The 19,276-nt window shown below is 38.3% G+C and overlaps 2 protein-coding genes and 1 long non-coding RNA gene across 4 annotated transcripts in view; 1 reads left to right on the top strand and 2 right to left on the bottom strand.

Annotated features, from left to right (window-relative positions):
* The first annotated feature begins 933 nt into the window (after positions 1-933).
* On the top strand, positions 934-10,665 carry LOC111322838 (branched-chain-amino-acid aminotransferase). Its single transcript, XM_022926034.2, has 13 exons — positions 934-1,074; positions 1,539-1,571; positions 2,279-2,479; positions 3,182-3,292; positions 4,555-4,674; positions 5,537-5,700; positions 6,005-6,092; positions 6,217-6,271; positions 6,954-7,039; positions 7,662-7,730; positions 9,147-9,218; positions 9,684-9,755; positions 10,480-10,665. The coding sequence occupies exons 1-13, from the start codon at positions 982-984 to the stop codon at positions 10,519-10,521; spliced, it is 1,206 nt and encodes a 401-aa protein (XP_022781769.2). The 5' UTR covers positions 934-981; the 3' UTR covers positions 10,522-10,665.
* On the bottom strand, positions 8,392-8,953 carry LOC148721909 (uncharacterized). The gene is made up of 2 exons (XR_015992573.1): positions 8,737-8,953; positions 8,392-8,602 (listed from the first exon to the last, which is right to left on the bottom strand). It is a non-coding gene; the product is annotated as an uncharacterized LOC148721909 (long non-coding RNA).
* Positions 10,666-16,489: 5,824 nt separating the features above from the next.
* LOC111322834 (uncharacterized) overlaps positions 16,490-19,276 on the bottom strand; it is a 4,730-nt gene continuing 1,943 nt past the window's right edge. For both annotated transcript variants that reach the window (XM_088735655.1, XM_022926028.2), the window contains exon 3: positions 16,490-19,276. This exon is cut by the window's right edge. In XM_088735655.1, coding sequence (XP_088591781.1) covers positions 16,782-19,100 — 2,319 coding nt within the window. In that variant the 5' untranslated portion in view covers positions 19,101-19,276 and the 3' untranslated portion in view covers positions 16,490-16,781.

Below are 19,276 nucleotides of genomic sequence, written 5' to 3'. Positions count from 1 at the left end.
ATTACCAATGTGATGCAAAAGATAACACCTTTGAATCGTTTTTCTCATTTGGGTGAGACAGATGCTGAACAAAGTGTACTTGTTCAGTTTGGAAGCTTGTAGAACTTTCTGTCTGATTTTCGTAGGTTTTATCAACCTAAGAAATGCACGTGCTGTGTACCACTTTCATCTTAGACAGGGAACAGTTCCATAGAATAAATGGACTCTCATTTTGGTTTTCCCCCTTCCCCTCCTTACGTCTGCAGCTTCAAGTTTCTAAGAAGCCTGTGGGGAAATTGTCCGAACTATTACAGCACATGTACGGATTCACTGTAGCGAGTTAAATAGCAAACGGAGAAAGTTGGTTGTGAACGGAAGCAGTTACACCACAGGCAGCCCAAGCTCTCTTTGAGAACCACACACGGAACACAATTTGCATATTTATAAGGATTTGTATGGGATTTTCTACAAGATCTCTATAGAGATATTTAAAAGTGAAAATATTAAATGAAAATGGCTTACCTTATTCCATACGTGTGTTGTTTGCTCCTGGTGTCGTTATTTTACCGATTTCACTTGATTTAAGTGTTTTTTTTTTTTTAATCCTGGTTTTCTACCACAGATAAGTCTCTTTATGTGGTAGAAAACCAGGATTAAAAAAAACGCTTAAATCAAGTGAAATCGGTAAAATAACGACACCAGGAGCAAACAACACACGTATGGAATAAGGTAAGCCATTTTTATTTAATATTTTCACTTTTAAATATTTCTATGGAGATCTTGTAGAAAATCCCATACAAATCCTTACAAATATGCAAATTATGTTCATTGTGTGGTTCTCAAAGAGAGCTTGGGGGACCTGTGGTTACACAAACATTTTTACACTTGAAATTGACTTACCACACCCTTACCCCGCCCACTAAAACAACCTGTGAGGTTGTGGCTTATATATAGCAAATTCGGCCCAGGTGCTCACGGAAACTTAGTTTGCATAAAACCAACATGGCGTCACGTTTTGCGAAGTTCTGTTTGCATAATTTTCGCCTTCAATCCTCTCCAGGCAAAGCAGTTCTAGGTCAAAGATCACATATTTTGGTAAGAATCTCATATGAGTGGTTTGGAGTTTTTCTTAGGTAGTTTTCAGACGTAAAATAATTTGTCGTTTGTGACATGACTTTCTATTAAGCTCTTAATTAAGGAACCATTTATTTTATGGGGAGCTTGGTTTTATTTCTTAGCAAAAGGGTGACAGACAGCTCTTTATATGAATATAAATCTTCCTTCATACAAATAATTTCAAAGTGATAAAATCTTCCCAAATGTGTATTCTTACAAAATATTGCTACCGTCAAATCAATATTAATGTTTTTATAATTATATCTAGCGGCTAAAGATAATTACTCAGAGCTAATCATCTCTGTGTCCGAGACAGTTGATTATGGGACTAAAAGATACCATTAGTTCTGTTAGGTACACAAAACAAGCCAAACATTTTCTGGTATAATATCTCCTAGTTACCGCAGGTTTTGGCTCAATTTTCCGATCTTTTTTGTTTATAGATTCGAGGCTTGTCCACAAATTCTGATATTAAGGTACGTAACATACCGTGCAACAAGGTGACCTGTTAGTGTTCATAAACAAGTCTTAACCATTTAATTAAGATCATGTTATTTAATAATATATTTCTTTTGTCTGACATAGTTATCACCTATGTACGTAATATGTCGCATGCAATTAGTGCAAATCAGAAAGTTGGAAAATAAAGTTGAAAGGAGACATTCGATAGATTTTTCGAGTCAGTTGAAAGATCTCCTCTCAGTGGTCCATTAGTATAGCACAACAATTTCTTCACAAGCTATCTGCTTTAAAATACGGCATTTTCTGCAGGCCTTACCAAGATAATAAGTGCCTTTGTGGTTTATGAGAGCATTCATGATGTACAGCATTTCCTGGAGTAACCACCCACACTCTCATAAGTACCCTATCCCAAATAAGTGTTTACCCCCAAGGCCATAACATAAAACAAGTGTCCCTCTCGAATAAACACCCTTCCTCTCTTTTTCACTTTCTTAAATAGTCGATATCTAAAGAAAACCTTTTTTTCGACAGCCATTTTATTTATAACTTTTTATGCTTGAACTATAGCAGGGTCAGAATAGGACAATACCCCCACCCTCCCTTCCTTGATAAGGCACCCTCCTTCCAGTAAGCCAAAATGTTGACAAAGTGCATTTATCAAAGCAAATACAATATGTTTCCATTCTTTCAATTTATAACTTAATTTCTTTTGTTTTTCAAGTACGATAGACTTGTAGTTGAACCAACCAAGTCTCCAAAATCAAAATTAGACTATAATACATTAGTCTTTGGTGCAGAGTTTACAGATCACATGCTCAGTATTGAATGGACAGCAGAGAATGGCTGGGCTGATCCAAAAATTAAACCATACCAAAACTTGTCATTACCGCCATCCTGCTCTGTCTTTCACTATGCAATGGAGGTAGGGAAACACAATTATCTTACTATCCATCTGGAATCCTGAATTGGATTCACAATTATCCTTCATAATAATAATTACAATGACTTCATTAACATGTCTATTTCATCTAGCAGTGGGAACACCTAATTAAACTATCTAAAATACAACATGAATTAAATGAATTAAATAAGATCTAAACTGGAAACCATTTTCAAATAATTGTGATCTGTTCATTTGGTTTTATTCTTTCGAACCATTTTCAATTAATCGTGATCTTTTGATTTTGGTTTTGGTTTAATTCTCTGTGACTGGTTTTGACTGAACTCAAGGGATATCCCCTAAGCAATTTAAAACCAATTGCAAATTGAACACACTCATGCATATTCCAGCACATGATGTTGCTCAGTTACATGTTTATACTTCAAATTTCCCTCAACTCCTTACAGTTCTAACCTTTGGTCTTAATGGGCATTGTGATGACTCTGTTTGGATTTTTAGACTTTCATCTGATAAGCACTCGAACATACTGACTTTGAAGTTCAAAATAAACTTCAGCATAGTCCCACATTTTAAACTGCTGTCAATTAATGGGTATTAATAGTAAAGCTGAAACAAGCTAAATGGACCAAACTCTGTTGATCACAATCTTAAAACTATCCCAAATGCTTAACTCTCAATAAATAGTCTACCAGTGAAATAATTGTGTCATAATTGTTTGGATAGATTTTTGAAGGCATGAAGGCATACAGGGGAGATGATAACAAGATTAGATTATTTAGACCCATGGAGAACATGAGAAGAATGAACAGATCAGCTGACAGAGCTTGTCTACCTGTAAGTCACTTATATCTGTTGTCAGCTAAGTTATATTTCAGTTCTTTTCAGTGAGCTACGGCTTGCAATAATCTATTTCAATCATCGTTTGGTCTGGTGGACAATTATGGTAAACACTACAGCGTACACTATTGAGTTATGGATGCACACGGGAGGTTGCTAAGCACGAAAGAAGCGTAAGAGTCGCTTGAGGCGATAGCCGAGAGCGACTCTAGCTTCTTGAGTGCTTAGCAAACCTCCCAAGTGCATCCATAACTCACTAGTGTACGCAGTGGTGTTTACCATTTGTTTTATAATGTAACATTGATACATTGTAGCTAAAGAGTTCCCTTTTATTTAACAAATCTTACGTGACCAGAAAAAAACAATCGCGCGCGGAAAAATAGTCTTTGCATTTGCTCACGTCAGCAGCGTACACCCATGGGCAAATGGGGGATGCTAAATTGACCAATCAGAGTGCACGCTTTACTTTGGTTATGTAATAATATCCAATTGAGAGAGCTGTTATAAACGAAATTGGTATTGTAGTCAACTGTAGTCAACTGTAGTCAAATTGTAGTCAACTGTGGCAAATTCAGGGGAAAAAGCTATGGAGTCCAGACCCCCCATAAGACCTGTAGTTTTGTCTGACTTCAAAATTCTTGCAAGGACTGGATGACTATTCAATATGAAATATTCAAATCCAATTATCTTGATTATTTCTTGACTTATTAAGGCATAAGAGTTGAAAACATTTACTTTGTGATTTGAATCATAGTTTGAAACCCCCCCTCCCCTCCCCTCCCCTCCCCTCCCCTTTCCCCTGGATTGAGATGATAAATGATGGAGAGAGGACTGATGGGGACTTCAATATGTGAACTCAAGTTCAATTTGTGAAATCTTGGCTTGTAATGTTCATCATGGACAAACTTGAATGTAGTTGCTTTAATTATATCAGAAAATGTGAAGTGAAAGTTATTCTACTTTAGAATTGAGGGGTAAGTTTCTTTTAAAGGAACTGTCAGTGGTGCTGCATCAGCAGGAATAACAAGGTAATAAAGGTTTTATCAACTGAGTTGATAAATGTAAGTTGGCCACCATAAAGCGTTTCAAAGCTGACATTTTGAGTGTAACAGCCCTTTGTCAGAGCAAATGATGCAGGGCTAACTTTCAAAACATCAGCTTTGAAACTCTTTAGGGTGGCCAATTTACTTCTATTATCAACTCAGCTGGTGAAACCTAAATTGCCTACTTTAGAACTGTTGGGTTGCTTCTCATTGCAGGGTTTTGATGGTGAAGAACTTGTCAAGTGCATAAAACATCTAATAAGCATCGAAAGAGAATGGGTTCCATATTCAAACAAGTGTTCCTTGTATGTTAGACCAACTCTTATAGCCACACAGGTGAGATGGTTCCATACTAGTATTTGAAAATTATAAATAAGATATCACCCCAATACGATATCACCCCAGATTAAACATTAACCCCTTACTCCCTGACATCAGTATGCATATTCTCCATACTGTTCTCTGTGCATCTCCTAAGGTGCTGACAAGGAGAATTTGTTTAACAATCTAAAGCTTCTTTAATTGGTGATTATTTCCTCAATTCTCATGACATTTATGTGTGATTCAGGGATGATATTGCAAGGAGAAAATAGATTTTAGTCACTCTGACTTCTGGATTTTAGGGTTAAGGTCACGAGAATAAAGGAAATGATTGCCAAATGAAGAAGCTCTTAATCGTCAAACAATTTCTCCTTGTTAGTACCTCAGGAAATGTATAGAGAACTTTACACAGAAAATGCAAATATGGTGTCCAATTTGAATTGCCATTGTTCTGGACTGACTAGCCTCATTTTCGCGTGGAAATACAAAAGGATTATTACATGTGTGAGAAGCTAGTCAGTCCAGAACAATGGCAACTCAAATTGGATGCCATATTTGCATTTGGTGTATGGAGAATATACATGTTGATTTTAAGTTGTAAAGGGTTTTAACCCTTTACAAAAAATGTGAAGCCATATAGAATGGTGAGCATACCAGCAGTTACCAGCTGCTGTAAACTCAACATTCATGAAATGTATTTTTTTTTTTTTTGGTGTTTTTTATCAAGTATTTGTTGATGGAAACCACTGCCTTCTTTATAAGTCATCAGCCTATTAGAATGTGCTAGTTGGTCACCTAAATAAAACTTTTTCTTGTAGCTTGTTTGTAAAGTGGCAAGATTTCTTATCTTTCTTCCATCCTAACTTTTAATCTTAAGCCCACCCTTGGTGTAAACAAGTCATCCTCTGCCCTGCTGTATGTTATCTTGTCTCCTGTTGGACCATACTTCAAGACAGGAACATTCAGTCCTGTTGCACTGCTAGCTGATCCTTCTTTTGTCAGAGCCTGGCCAGGAGGTGTTGGAGACTGTAAGATGGGGGGGTATGTATCACAGAATTTGCTTGGAAAAAAATATGGCAGGGAAACTAATGGTATTACTGACAAGTTGGAGTTCTCATTGAACAAGAGCATGCCATGTGACCCGCAAATGACTTTCATAAATAATGGTCGGTTCAGGGGTAATATCATTTAGCTTTGTTTTGCTTCAAATGATATTTGGTTCTTGGTGAGTTGGGTTCATGCCCTTCTGTGCAAAATAACAGATTGCCTTTCTAAGGATGACTCCTGAAGAAAAGTTTTAGAAAATACAATAGGCATATTTATGTTTTGTTCATTTTCATGACAGAAATTACGGTCCCACCATACTTGCTCAAAGAGATGCAGAAATGCAAGGCCTACAACAGGTTCTGTGGTTGTATGGTGAAGAACGGCAGGTCAGAAAAGTTTAAATAAAAGAATATTCTGAGTAGAGGAAGAAAATTAATCAGCTGACTCTGATTCTGCTTGCACCACTGTTAGTTTTAAGAATTAAGGGTTCACATATTTTTTTTCTTATAGATTACAGAGGTTGGAACCATGAATATATTTATGTTTTGGATTAATAAGGATGGAGGTAAGCATATTAGGATGTATTATCATTTGATGCATTCTGATAAGCAAATAGCTCACCACATGTATTACAAATAGCTGCCCACAGACAATGGTCTGCTTATGTGCAGTATCATGTAACTGTTTTGCACTGCAAATAATTTTCTCTCCGTGTATTATGGCTCTGTCAGTGGAAAATGGCTGATTATTTAACTAACCTGTCTAAGGGCAGTGATCAAAAATAATTGCGAAAAATATATAGGATGATAAAATAATGAAATGATAAAACAAGGACTGTCAGGTATTTTAAAATATCACGATTTAACCTATAAACTCCTAGAAGAGATCAACATGTAACTTTTCCCTATCACATCCATATATTAGATGAGAATACTCAAACTTATCAGGGAGAAGTTTTTATCATGATCTAAGACTAAATTCTCACAACTGATTTGCAAGAAAATGTATCTATAGTGTCTTGTGGATCACTATAGATAGATCAGACATAGATATATTTTAGATGTTGATCACTTTGTTCAACATCATTCAGTTAAAATATCAGATAGCAAGATTGAAAAATGCTGAACACAGCCTTGTGATACTTTTGAGACGGTTAGAACAGGCTTCTAGCCATCCTATAGAAATACTTTTTCAATTTTTATTTTAGTTGAATTAAATCCAATTTGTTTTCACATTTTTGAATTCAGAACAGGAACTGATCACTCCACCACTCAATGGTTTAATTCTTCCTGGAATTACGCGGAAATCGTTGCTAGAACTGGCCAAAAGCTGGGTAAGTGCCCGATGTCCAAGGAGCGGATGTTCCCCCAGTGGGTACGGGGTGGGTGGTCCCTTCTTTAGGTTGAATGAGTGGTGACAAAGTTATCGAGTGACGTCCTGTTGTTCTGAAACAGGGTATTGATTTGAGGTTGAACGCTGGTAACACTCCAGCTTGCGAGAAGGCCAGAGCAAGACGTGCTTTTCTCCGCCCATGGGGAGACTTAGACGAGTCGGGGAGAGGTATGCTAGGGGTCTAAAACAATAATCTGTGCTAAACATCCTGTTCCAGACCTCTCGCTGGTTCGCGTTGCTCGTGGGTTCGTATACTTTCCCGCGAGCGAAAAAACGCTCGAGACGAAGCGCTAACAAGGACGGCCTGCGTGCGGGCTATTTACACCCTCAGTTTTTGCAATTTGGAAGTGCTTTTAACTTAATCACATTACACAGTCCTACTTTTGTTGTGATCATCCTATACACTAATCACTCTAATACACTTCAAGTAAACTAAAAGAAATGTCATATCAACTAATTTTTTTCTCCAAAGTCGTGAATAAACGTTTGTGCGCTAAAGGAAAACAACAAACTACGCGCTTATTTTGCTTATAACTTTTCTCACTGCCTTTCTTTTCTTACAGGGAGAATTCAAAGTTGTAGAAAAGGAATTCAATATGGATGACGTTATTCAAGCTGTACAAGAAAATAGGGTAAAGAAGTGTATTCTTATCCCTTAAAAAAATGAGGGCTTTTTTATCACTTTTTCAGGAATTGTGGCGCGCTTTGCGGGCTAAAGTAGAGATATTAGAGACTTAGCACCGCGTTTACGTGAAACGTGAAAAACCAGAGCGACCACTGACGTGACCTTGTTTTTCCCGCCATTTTTTCACTTTTACTGGTTGCGCTTTGCTGTTTCTACGTGAAAGTAACCTTTTACGCGTTTGCCGTGTACGTAAGATTTTCTTCACTTTTCCTCTCACAGAGAAGAAATTAATTACCGGAAAAAAGGCACCAAAACTGTTCCTTGCAAGTCATACAAGGGCGCCTTCAAATTGACCATGACATGAATTTAAAGCAGCAAAGTTTACGCTATTTTACGCGAAACGTAAAGGGGCGAGCTGACGTTTGCCGTTTCACGCAAACGTGGTGCTAAATCACTTTATTGGCTTTTAACCCGCCAGCACTCTAACGCGATTGCCCAGACTGTTTATTTTAATTTTTTTTTTTTGGTTTTTTTTTTTTTCAGTTCATATTTCCGTAATCCCCTCCAGAGTGATAATAATAATAATAATAACTAACAATTATTCACGTATAGTCACGAGCCTGAGGCGAATAATTGTTTTAGTATAATTACACAGGTGATTATAGAAATAAGCAAAGGAATGTTAAATTTTATTTGTCATTGTCACGCGTCAGTGAACAACTGAGCGAGAGCCGCTCGCACGGACAAGACTATTTTTCTTGTAAAAAGTCCCGTCTTTCCCCCTGACTGAGACGTAAAATTGTGGCAAACGTTTATTCATCTCGTTGACCTCCATTGCCTTAACGTCAGTGGTAAATTCGGTTTGTTGTTGAAACCATTCTGTTAAGTAAATAAAGTGTTGCGAAAATTTAATGTAGTTGTTTCGATTTATTCATGCATGTCGACATAAGCAAAATTTTCACGGGAATTTAAGTGGTTTCTTTGTCACGTTTAGCACAATTTTCACACCTTACCTTTGAAGAGTGTCATTCCAAACTTTGTGGCGTGTTTGGTTTTCCTCGGAATGGCATTTTCTTTCATTAAATTAATTTCCTCTTCAGACACATCGACAAAGCGCGAGGCGGCCATTTTGAAACTATAATCACCTCGCCGGAGGTGATTACAGCGGAATATGAAGCCATTCTCGGCCAATAAGAGCGCGAGAATTTCTATAATCACCTGAGTAATTATACTAATACAGTTTATGTTCATGGGCACGAATATATTTTGGGCCCTTCCCAGAGCCACCTTAACCCTCGCCTAAGAGCTCGGGCAAGCATGATTCTGAGTCGGGCTCAAACCATATTTATGTCCGCGATCATTAACCCTATTGTTTATTCCATTTGCCACTCATATGTCTGTTTGTTTTATCCTCTGTGTGTAGATAAAGGAAATGTTTGGAGCGGGAACAGCCTGTGTGGTTTGTCCAGTGAACAGAATTCTTTACGAGGGACAAGTAAGAGATAAGGAGCACATTTGAAATTTGAATCCCAACACCAGTCAGAAGACAACTGGTCACTACCCTGACACGTCAACTCGCTGACACCTTTGGTCAACTGGCCGACAGTCATCTTTGGTCAACTGGCTGACAGTCGTCTTTGGGCAACTTGCCGAGATACCTGTCACTTCAATGACATCCTTGGTCACTTCGTCGACATCCTTATTGGTGTCGGTGAGTTGGCAAATGATGAAGGCCAGTTGACTAATTTGACTAGTAATGTCGGCGAGTTGACATGTCGGCGAAGTGACCCGTAACTTTCAGAAGAGGCGAAAGTATTTGCGCAATTCAAATGGTAGCGGTCATTGATCGTTTTTTTCCAAGCAACCTGTTATGGTTATTTCCTTCTCTGTCTATTATTTAAAGGTCCTTCCTTTCCTGCGATTATTATTTGTCCTTGTAACACTCTTCGTCGTTGTTTAGAATATTATGATTCCCACCATGGATAACTTAGAAGTCACTAAGAGATTTTACGATGAGCTAACTGCGATACAGGTACGTTTATGCAAAGCATAGAAAAAGGCATAACATGGAAACATAAGGCTTACGAGAAAATTCTCTTTTTTTAATCGTAGTAATTATTTTCTTTACCAAGTCTTTTAAATTGGTGTTTACAATGCAAGTTAAAGTTGATTTGTGAATGAAATTATGCCTTTTCCTTTTCATCCATCTTCAATAGTTCCAACATTTTAAATTCTTCCGTACGTTTTACGGTCATCAAAAGTTTTGGATTGATAGAATGCTGAAATTGAACGAAAAGCTGATTTTTGGTTTCCAAGAAAATTTTAATCATTTCTGTCAATTTGGGTACACTATATGTGACTTGCTGAAAGCATAAATGTATAGGTGGAGTGGATGGGTGTGACAGGAAATTGGCGGCCATTATCAGGACCCGTTTGTGAAATTGTTAAATCCGTTGGACAAGGAAATTTGACTTTTGTCAGCGAAACGTCGGGGAATTTCAAAAACGTATGACTGGGGCAACCATGTGGTACGAAATTTCTAGTGCCAGACCCCTCACAGAACCTATCGCACGCTCGCTTCTTTCGCTGGCACGAATATTATCACGAGCCTTAATGATAATGAGAGGAATTTATACCAGACATAAAGGGCTTTGTCAGCTTCATCTTCTTAACAAGTGCTACTCTGATAAAAGATAATATAAACTGCAGAATAAAACCTTTTTCCTGATACCTAATTTTCATGTTTTACCTTTCAGTATGGTCGCACTCCTTCTCCTTGGAGCGAAATTGTGGATTAAATACTGAAAGATGAGCGGGCGCCGATTACTTTTTAATACAGAAAATGTACGTGTCGCGGAACGTGTTTGAGCAAGTTATTGTGATTTAGAAACTCGCTTAAAGCGGTTTGTTCATGTGATTGGTTACAAGAGGCTTAAGGAAAACCTGCCCAACCAATCAGATGAAAAACCGATCACGTACTGATTTGAAGACAAGGGTCAAACTCTTGCGCAATTCGGAACGTTGTAGAGGCTAGGTGGCGGACTTTCAGGCTGTCAGAACCAAATTGTCTTATAGACAAACACCCAAGAGAGTAAATGGCATTGTTTGAAAACCGTGTAACTCTTTTAGTTAAGCTCTAAACCAAACTGATAAACTAGCAGGATACCGGTGACTTAATAAGCGAAAAGTGTCGAGTTTTCCTTTTCTCTACTGTTGTTTCCTTTAACAGAATTTCATGAGACTTCCAATTTTTTTTTCGGAAATTTTGCGCGACAGCGGTTATTTCATATATATTTTCCTTTGAAAATTTGCGCGGGAAATTGGTGCGCGGCCAGTTAAGTTGATCCCCTTACGCATGCCTTACGTTTGACCGCTGTGTTGCAGTTTTGTCGCGTGCGTTTTCCCGCGCATAACACTGACACGTGAACGGAACTTTAATGGCTAGAATTTTTTTCCCATTTTGCTGTAGCTCTGAAGTGCTTCAAGAAAGATACGTTTTACTGGGCTGGTCATGCGAGAGCTCTTTAATTTTTTCCTTAAAAAAATATAAACACTATCGGGTCGCCCTTGTAATAAAAATTTAATCTTTTAGTGGTGCTCTAAAGAATAGTTTCCACATGATCATCGTTGCTGGAAAGAGCTTGTTACAAAGGCTTGTTGAACAGCGGTCGTCATCTGTGGTTTTAGTTTGGATGTAACATTGTCAAAGTGACTTTACTACTTATTTAAGGTAACGAGTAAATTTAGGTTAGTTAGGCTTTTGTTTTGCTTCAAAGTGGTACGATAGATTCTTGTCAAGGTGGAGTACAATGGGTTTGTTAAACCGCATCATAATGTTTTAAGTATTTTGTTACAACTCAGTCATAGTTGTTTTAACTTATTATTTCTGCTTCTTAACCCTCTGTATTGTCTAGTAGGTTTAAGAAACAGGGTGCACCCTATTTAGAAGTAAAAACATTTTTTTTCCTTCCCTTTAGTAGTAGTAGTTGTGTGACACTTTATTTATCCAAACATTAGTGTCCTCTGGTAAACTGTAGTAAAATATAATAATTTTTTTATAATAGTAATCGTCTTTATTGATCCATAGGATGAGAAACTACTTATTTTATGTTACAAAAAATTTCAACAAAAGAAATTACCACTGACACAGCTAGGTTATATTTAAAATTAGTCGATAAGAATTGGAATTCTGTACTCTATTCGTGTTTAATTTTGGCCGGTGACCAGATCCGTGTCTTTGATTGTATTTCGTTACCTTCGGTTTAGGTATAAGGTTTCTCAAAGGATGTTTCTCTTGATATTTTATCTTTTCTTAAATTTTCTTTTCTTGTTTTTCTAATAGGTAGTAAATTTTTAATTCGCTTTATAATCTGCGCCTGCCATGTCAATAGTTTCCTTTCTTCTTTTATTTAAGAAAGTGTGTCGTAAATGGGGGTGGAGGGGGGCGGGGAGGGGGGAGAAAGAGGAAGGGCAAATAGTCCATCGACGACTTTGCGAGGTGTGGGACTCGAGAGTATTGGTGAGGAATCTTAAAAACTTTTCTCTGATTTCCTCGGCTAAGACGAAACCCAGTCTTTTTGAAACCCTATTCTAGACATTAAAAGTTGGAATCTTGACTTTACTCAGTTAAGTCTAGCATAGTAATTGGTTATATCAACTAAGTTGAAATAAAACAACAACAAACATATGAAACATATGTGTGAACTGCGGTTATGAGACGTATATGAGAACGATCCTTCGCAGTAAAGCACTATTTGAGCAATAGTGAAAATCAGACCTGAAAAAAATTTCAGGCCTGTACGGGATTCGAACCACTGACCTCTGCGATACTAGTGCAGCGCTCTACCAATTGAGCTAACAAGCCAACTGGGAGCAGGCCATCAAATTAATTCGATATAAACCCGTAGATGATAAATCAAACAACAACAAACATATGAAACATATGTGTGAACTGCGGTTATGAGACGTATATGAGAACGATCCTTCGCAGTAAAGCACTATTTGAGCAATAGTGAAAATCAGACCTGAAAAAAATTTCAGGCCTGTACGGGATTCGAACCACTGACCTTGGTAGAGCGCTGCACTAGTATCGCAGAGGTCAGTGGTTCGAATCCCGTACAGGCCTGAAATTTTTTTTTTCAGGTCTGATTTTCACTATTGCTCAAATAGTGCTTTACTGCGAAGGATCGTTCTCATATACGTCTCATAACCGCAGTTCACACATATGTTTCATATGTTTGTTGTTGTTTGATTTATCATCTACGGGTTTATATCGAATTAATTTGATGGCCTGCTCCCAGTTGGCTTGTTAGCTCAATTGGTAGAGCGCTGCACTAGTATCGCAGAGGTCAGTGGTTCGAATCCCGTACAGGCCTGAAATTTTTTTCAGGTCTGATTTTCACTATTGCTCAAATAGTGCTTTACTGCGAAGGATCGTTCTCATATAAGTTGAAATAGTAAATTGACGACCGTAACGAATAAAAAAGCTGACGTTTCGAGCGTTAGCCCTTCGTCAGAGCGAATGGAGGTATTGTGGATTGTATGTGGTTTTATATGCAGAAAGCGGAGTTACGCCATTGCTGGGAACATGGCGACGACAAAAACACGAACAAATTAGTGGAATGAAAAGCGTTCGTTGATACCTGTGGGATTAAGAGTGCCGATTTGAAAGATTAACTTTTGTTTAAGAGTTTTACGGCTTTCAAAGCTGCAAAACTCTTGAACAAAAGTTAATCTTTCAAATCGGCACTCTTAATCCCACAGGTATCAACGAACGCTTTTCATTCCACTAATTTATTCGTGTTTTTCTCGTCGCCATGTTCCCAGCAATGGCGTAGCTCCGCTTTCTGCATATAAACCCACATACACAACCCACAATTCTTCCATTGGCTCTGACGAAGGGTAAACGCTCGAAACGTCAGCTCTTTTATTCGCTACGGTGGCCAATTTACTTAGTTGATATAACCAATTACTTTGTTACCCCCACCAACGCAGCACAACAGTTTCTTTAGAAACTTTCAGCCTTTATTCTTAAGTCTAGCATACTCTGATAGATAATATCAGGTAGGATTAAAAACGAAAGTAATTGCCCACTGCCACATATCACCAACACTTTTTTAACCATTTGACTCCGATGAGTGACCAAGACAATTTCTCCTTACAATATCAATACAACATCAAGCGGACAAGAGGTGAGGATAAAGAAAAATATCAATTAGGGGATTATTTTTTGATCCAATACCAAATTCTCAAAACCAACATAATAAGAATTGTATGGCAGACTGTAGGGAGAATAGCATATGCGGTTACGGGAGTGAAAGGGTCACCAACTTCCACCTAAGAAGAAAGCTAGTTTAAAGGAAAACAAGAACAATTTTACTGCCCAATTAAGAGGTAACATCTCGAAAAATTTGTACCATGTTTCTGACTTGTCCCTAATCTCTTTTTTCAGGGCTTTTTCCTTAAAAATTTCCTACCCTCCCCCAAGTTTTAACGAAACAGCTGGGTGAACGTATCTGACTCTTCCCTCTATTTATGACCCTAATTAACGGCATATACCTTTTAAGGCTAAATAAAGGTGTAATATGGATATATCAACAAAGTTGAAATGGTAAATTAGCCACCGTAATGATTACAAAAGCTGACGTTTCGAGCGTTAGCCCTTCGTTGGAGCGAATAGAGGAATTGTGGGTTGTGTGTGCTTTTAAAGGCAGAAAATGGAGCTACGTTATTGGTGGGAGCATGGCAACGAGAAAAACATGAATAAATTAGTGGAATGAAAAGCGTTCGTTGATCCCTGTGGGATTTAGACTGCCGGTTTGAAAGATGAGCTTTTGTTCAAGATTTTTACGGCTTTCCGTGCCACCTAAGTGCAAGGAAAGACCGCAGATTGCCATGTGTTGCTTAGAATGATTGGGTAAATAGCCTTTAAAATCTGCCTTTAAAATCTGCCTTTAAAAGCACACAGAACCCACAATTCCTCTATTCGCTCCGACGAAGGGCTAACGCTCGAAACGTCAGCTTTTGTAATCATTACGGTGGCTAATTTACCATTTCAACTTTGTTGATATATCCATATTATTTCGTTACTCCCACCGACGCAGCCCCAAACAGTTTCTTTCGAAACTATCAGCCTTTATAAATAAAGGTGTGCTCTCCTATCCCCACCCTCCCCCCCCCCCTTCCCTCATGGGATCAAGACTGCATGGCCATTCCTTTGGGAGGCCCAACTCCAACTCCAACCTCGGCAAACTCTTGGGAGGTTTTTGTTCGGTGAAGGGGTTAACGAGACTTCGTGATTGATGACTCCTTGATTTACTTGGCTCTCGTCATTCTACACGCAACTTTGCGTGTGGATCTTGTATCTTCACAATGCGATTTGATTAAACAGCTGATTTAAAGATCGGCGGTTTCGCCGGCCGTGGTTTTGCGTCATGGGATGCACGGCTTAGTATAATGTTCGGCAAAATTGTTTGGGACAATAAAAGAAAAGCTGAAATGTGCCATATTTCAGTAATTTTCTGGGAAAATTAAAAACTAATTACTTTTAAGGTAGGTTATCGGGTCCCAAGAACGGCATAAATCTAGAAAAAATTGCGACAGTATCCCTCTTTAAATAACGACTAAACCTAAGTTTACTCATTTAAGAAAACTCAGATCCAGGCGCAAATGATAAATAATCGATTTTAGAAAATGCCCCGAGTTTGCATTTTTGATCGGTTCCTTTTGAGCGTTTGCCCATCGTACATAATCGTTATTTTTATTATCAGGTGGACTAAGAAGTTAGAGACTTCTCGAAAATGACGCATTTCATATCCGATAGATTAAAAACAAGCTGTGTTACGCTGCAAAATGTAACGCTGACGCAAAATCTAATAACATCGAAAAGTTATTACATTTTGCGTTGAGTGATTCATAACATCTTGCGTTAGTATTACATTTTGCGGCGATTATTACATTATGCGTCAGTATTACATTTTGCAGCGATCATGACATTTTGTGGCGTAACAAGCTGTTTTGACATCAGCAAGATCGGTTAATAAACAAAATGTTACAAATTAGAATCATTTGAATACATTTCGAATAGCAAAGAACTGATTCTAAAGATCGCGATAAAATATCCTTCCGCCGAAACGAACTCCGCGGTAACTCGCACGAAAATCCATTAAATTCTCTTTCATAGCCTACCATATAACAGATGTATTCGTAATGTTTTCCAAGCCCGGGCTCTTGGTCAGTACGACCAAGCGTAAAAGTGTATGCTGGAAAAATGCGCGCGTCAGGCAAACTGAAAAAATAACGCTTGTCTTTAAAAGCTAATCCCTTGGTTTCCTTGACAGAACTACAATCATCTTCTCTTTGGTTAATTGAACCCTTCCATACTGCAGTCTAAAGCACAGAGTTTTTTTGAAGAAATCGTGTTTCTGTTTTTCTCTTTTTCCGTGGCACTAGTTCGGGTACATTTAACTTATAATGAAAGGTATCCGCACGTAGCTTTGCTTTACTTTGCGTTACTTTGCTTTGCTTTTCTCAAAATCCTCCACTTTCAACTAACTTAGTAACCCCGCTGCGATCAAATTTTGTAAAATTGTCCAAATGTTAAAAAATAGACGATGGACACAATTTTTTTCTTTATTTCTAGTCATTTGTTCATAATTCTCGATATCTTTAACGAGAAGCCGAGCTCTGAGATATCAGAAGTCCGTTGTGATGGTAGAAATTAATTTGTGTCTGGGAAAACAACAAACAACAAGGTGCTTAAAGAAGTCCATTTCAATTTCAATGAATTTTAATTAATAAGAAACCATTGATGAAGACCGTCACAGAGACCTCTAATATGAGAAAACATACGACAAAACAACAATAGAAACCATGAGCATTTTGTCAAACACTTTAAATTCAACTTTGTATAAATTAGAAAGAAAGATGACAGAGGAACTGTCGTAAAATGTTTTTTAAAAATGTCGTACATTTTCTTAAATCAGTGTCCTATCTGCTACTATCCAGACCTCTAATAGAAATGAAGCAAATTCGAAGACGAGCTTTGAAATAACTGTTTCTAAAACCATAGATATTCATACAGAGATTCGTTACTACAAGGAGACTGAGTAAAGTTACTGCTAAAGGGAGAGTTTTCTTGGGTGTTGATTGAATACGGTGAGCTATTAGCAAATGAGAGTCTGTCCTGTGGAAAGTTGGTGTTCAAAGGACTTGTGCAATTTGAATTGGACGCTGGATTCCTTTGCCATCGAAACATTTGTTGCTGTTGCTGTAATTGTTGCATTTGTTGTTGTGTTGGTGCTTGCGACAATTGTTGTGGAGGCAAAAGTTGTAATCGTGGTTGCTTTTGTTGTTTCTGGTACTCTTGAAACTGTTCCTGTTGTTGTTGTTGTTGTTGTTGTTGTTGTTGTTGATGATGATTATGTGAACGTTGTTGTATATTCATTTGTTGTTGAAAGTGTTCTGTGAGAAGCTGTTGTCGGTGCAATATCACTTGGTCCTGCGGTGTACATTGTGTCGATTCGTGGCAGAGCATTTGTTGCATTGCAGGGGCCTGTTGCTGCAATTGAACTTGGTCAGCTTGTCTTTGAAGCCAACGTTCTTGATCATAGTAACTAGTATTCTGTTGTCTTTCGGCGATCCTTTGATGGTTTTGTTCTGAATTACCAGTAGATCCTAAGGCTTCACTGGGGTAGCTTTCCACCTCCATCCCCATTAGTCTCGTGGATAAAATAGCAGAACTTTCTACTGTAGATTTTTCAGTTCTAGAACCAGTACAAACTTCCCGCAGTTCTTCATATTTTGCCATCATTTCTTTAATCGTACTGTATTCGTTCTCGACTTTCTTTGCAGATCTCTCCTTTTCGAGACGTTCCAGTAAATCTCGCAACTCACCCTGAATACTTATTTGCTTTTGAATCGTAAGAAGCTCTTTCGATTGCTTGTTTATCGTTTCGATAACTTGTACGTACTTTTCTTCCAGGAATTTATGGAGGGCGTGTTGCGTAGTTGTCAAATCAGTGGGAAAATTAATACTACTTAAAAACTGGAAGCTTTCTTGCATATCAATCAGTTGATTGTCTTCTGAATCGTTCGCGTTAGACACTGGCGAACTGCAATTACTCTGGGAATCCAGCGATCCAACTCTTTGAGATCTCGCCCTCTTTTCCAAAGTTGATTTTTCTGACAAATTATTACCACCGATTTCCATCATTTCGCTCGAACAACTTTGGGCATCAGTGTTTTGGGGTATTAATGAGGTACTCGGACAATTATTTTCTTGAGCATTACCCTCGTTTACACGTAATTCAATCGACGCGAATTTCCGTTTATCGCGTGCCAAAATTTCTCTCTGTTTCTCGCAAACTTCATTTTGCGAAACCACCCACGTTAGACTCGTAACTGCCAGTGGTTTGGAATCCCACTCATTGTAAGACACATCGTAGCGTGACTGAAGCCAGACCCATGATTGCCCCTTAGTGAGATGTCGGTAAAAACAAGTCGTGATTTTTCCGTGTGAAAGTAACCATCGATGATAATCCACCAAATTTTCAAGGTCTTCCGTGTGACAGTATTCGTAAAGAGATTTCCCAATTAATTCTGACGGAAAGAATCCCAGAACCGAGGCGACATGTTTGTCCAGGTAACCATATTTACCTTGCATGGTCAAAGTCGCCGTGAAATTCGTTTGAGTCCCATCCGCTTTCGCCAATATTTTCTCAGAAGGAACGCTGGTTAATGGTTTCGCTATTAGCATAAGGTATTCAGAAACATCAGTATCCACACTGCTCTGGGGTAAATTTTTAAGAATTGTACCAACGCAGTAGATCGTTTCAAACTCGTGCGAATCGCGTCGAAATTGACACCAAAATGGCTGCAGACGTTGCGACTGTTTGGTCGTCACGAACATGGACAGTATTCTCTGAAAAATAAATGCATCTCGCGTTCCGATGAATTCAAACACGTTTCTGTTAAGAATACTTTGCGGTAAATGTCCTAAACAAGCTTGCGCATTGTCTGAGACGTAAACAATTTGTCCCGTCTGGTCAAGAGCGATTATTACAATGTTCATCGACTCCAAGTAAACAAAGTTGAATTCATCATCTGTAACGAAGGCAGGATTCACGCGTTTATACCATCCTTTCGCAAGTTTCTCAGCCGCTAATTTTTCCTGCTCGAGAAAATATTCACCAGTGAGTTTCAAAATGGAACTCTTCTCTGTGCTCTTTTTCGTGTGGCATCTGTCCGCCAAGTAAACAGCAAGCTCATCGATCAGTGCGTTGAATCTACCACGACGTTTCTTCTCGGTCAGATTGCGATCAATACGTTTGCTTTCACAGTCGTCGAACTCTGGCCGCACGAGTTTAGACGGCTGCATGTTCCCTTTCTATTTTTTTTTTTTTTTTTTAACGTTCCTCTCGTCATCTGTTGGCAAAGCGAATTACGACACGACTCCGTAGACTGAATCCCGATAAGTGAATATGGTTTGTTAAATGTGATTGGTTGATTTCTTAAGGTCGCTTACAGACCAGGACAATCAATTCTCCGAGGGAT

Source organism: Stylophora pistillata, chromosome 10 (assembly GCF_964205215.1).
Source record: "Stylophora pistillata chromosome 10, jaStyPist1.2, whole genome shotgun sequence".
NCBI classification, from domain to species: Eukaryota; Metazoa; Cnidaria; class Anthozoa; order Scleractinia; family Pocilloporidae; genus Stylophora; species Stylophora pistillata.
This window is presented reverse-complemented; position numbering and strand designations above follow the sequence as displayed.

What these genes read in the sequence shown, in the direction of transcription:
- LOC111322838 (XM_022926034.2), top strand. Translation starts at nt 982, where the DNA reads ATGGCGTCACGTTTTGCGAAGTTCTGTTTGCATAATTTTCGCCTTCAA. An exon ending in GGAGACTGTAAGATGGGGGG is followed by an intron (nt 5,701 to 6,004) that starts GTATGTATCACA and finishes TTTTCATGACAG; the next exon opens with AAATTACGGTCCCACCATAC. An exon ending in GAATTCTTTACGAGGGACAA is followed by an intron (nt 9,219 to 9,683) that starts GTAAGAGATAAG and finishes GTCGTTGTTTAG; the next exon opens with AATATTATGATTCCCACCAT.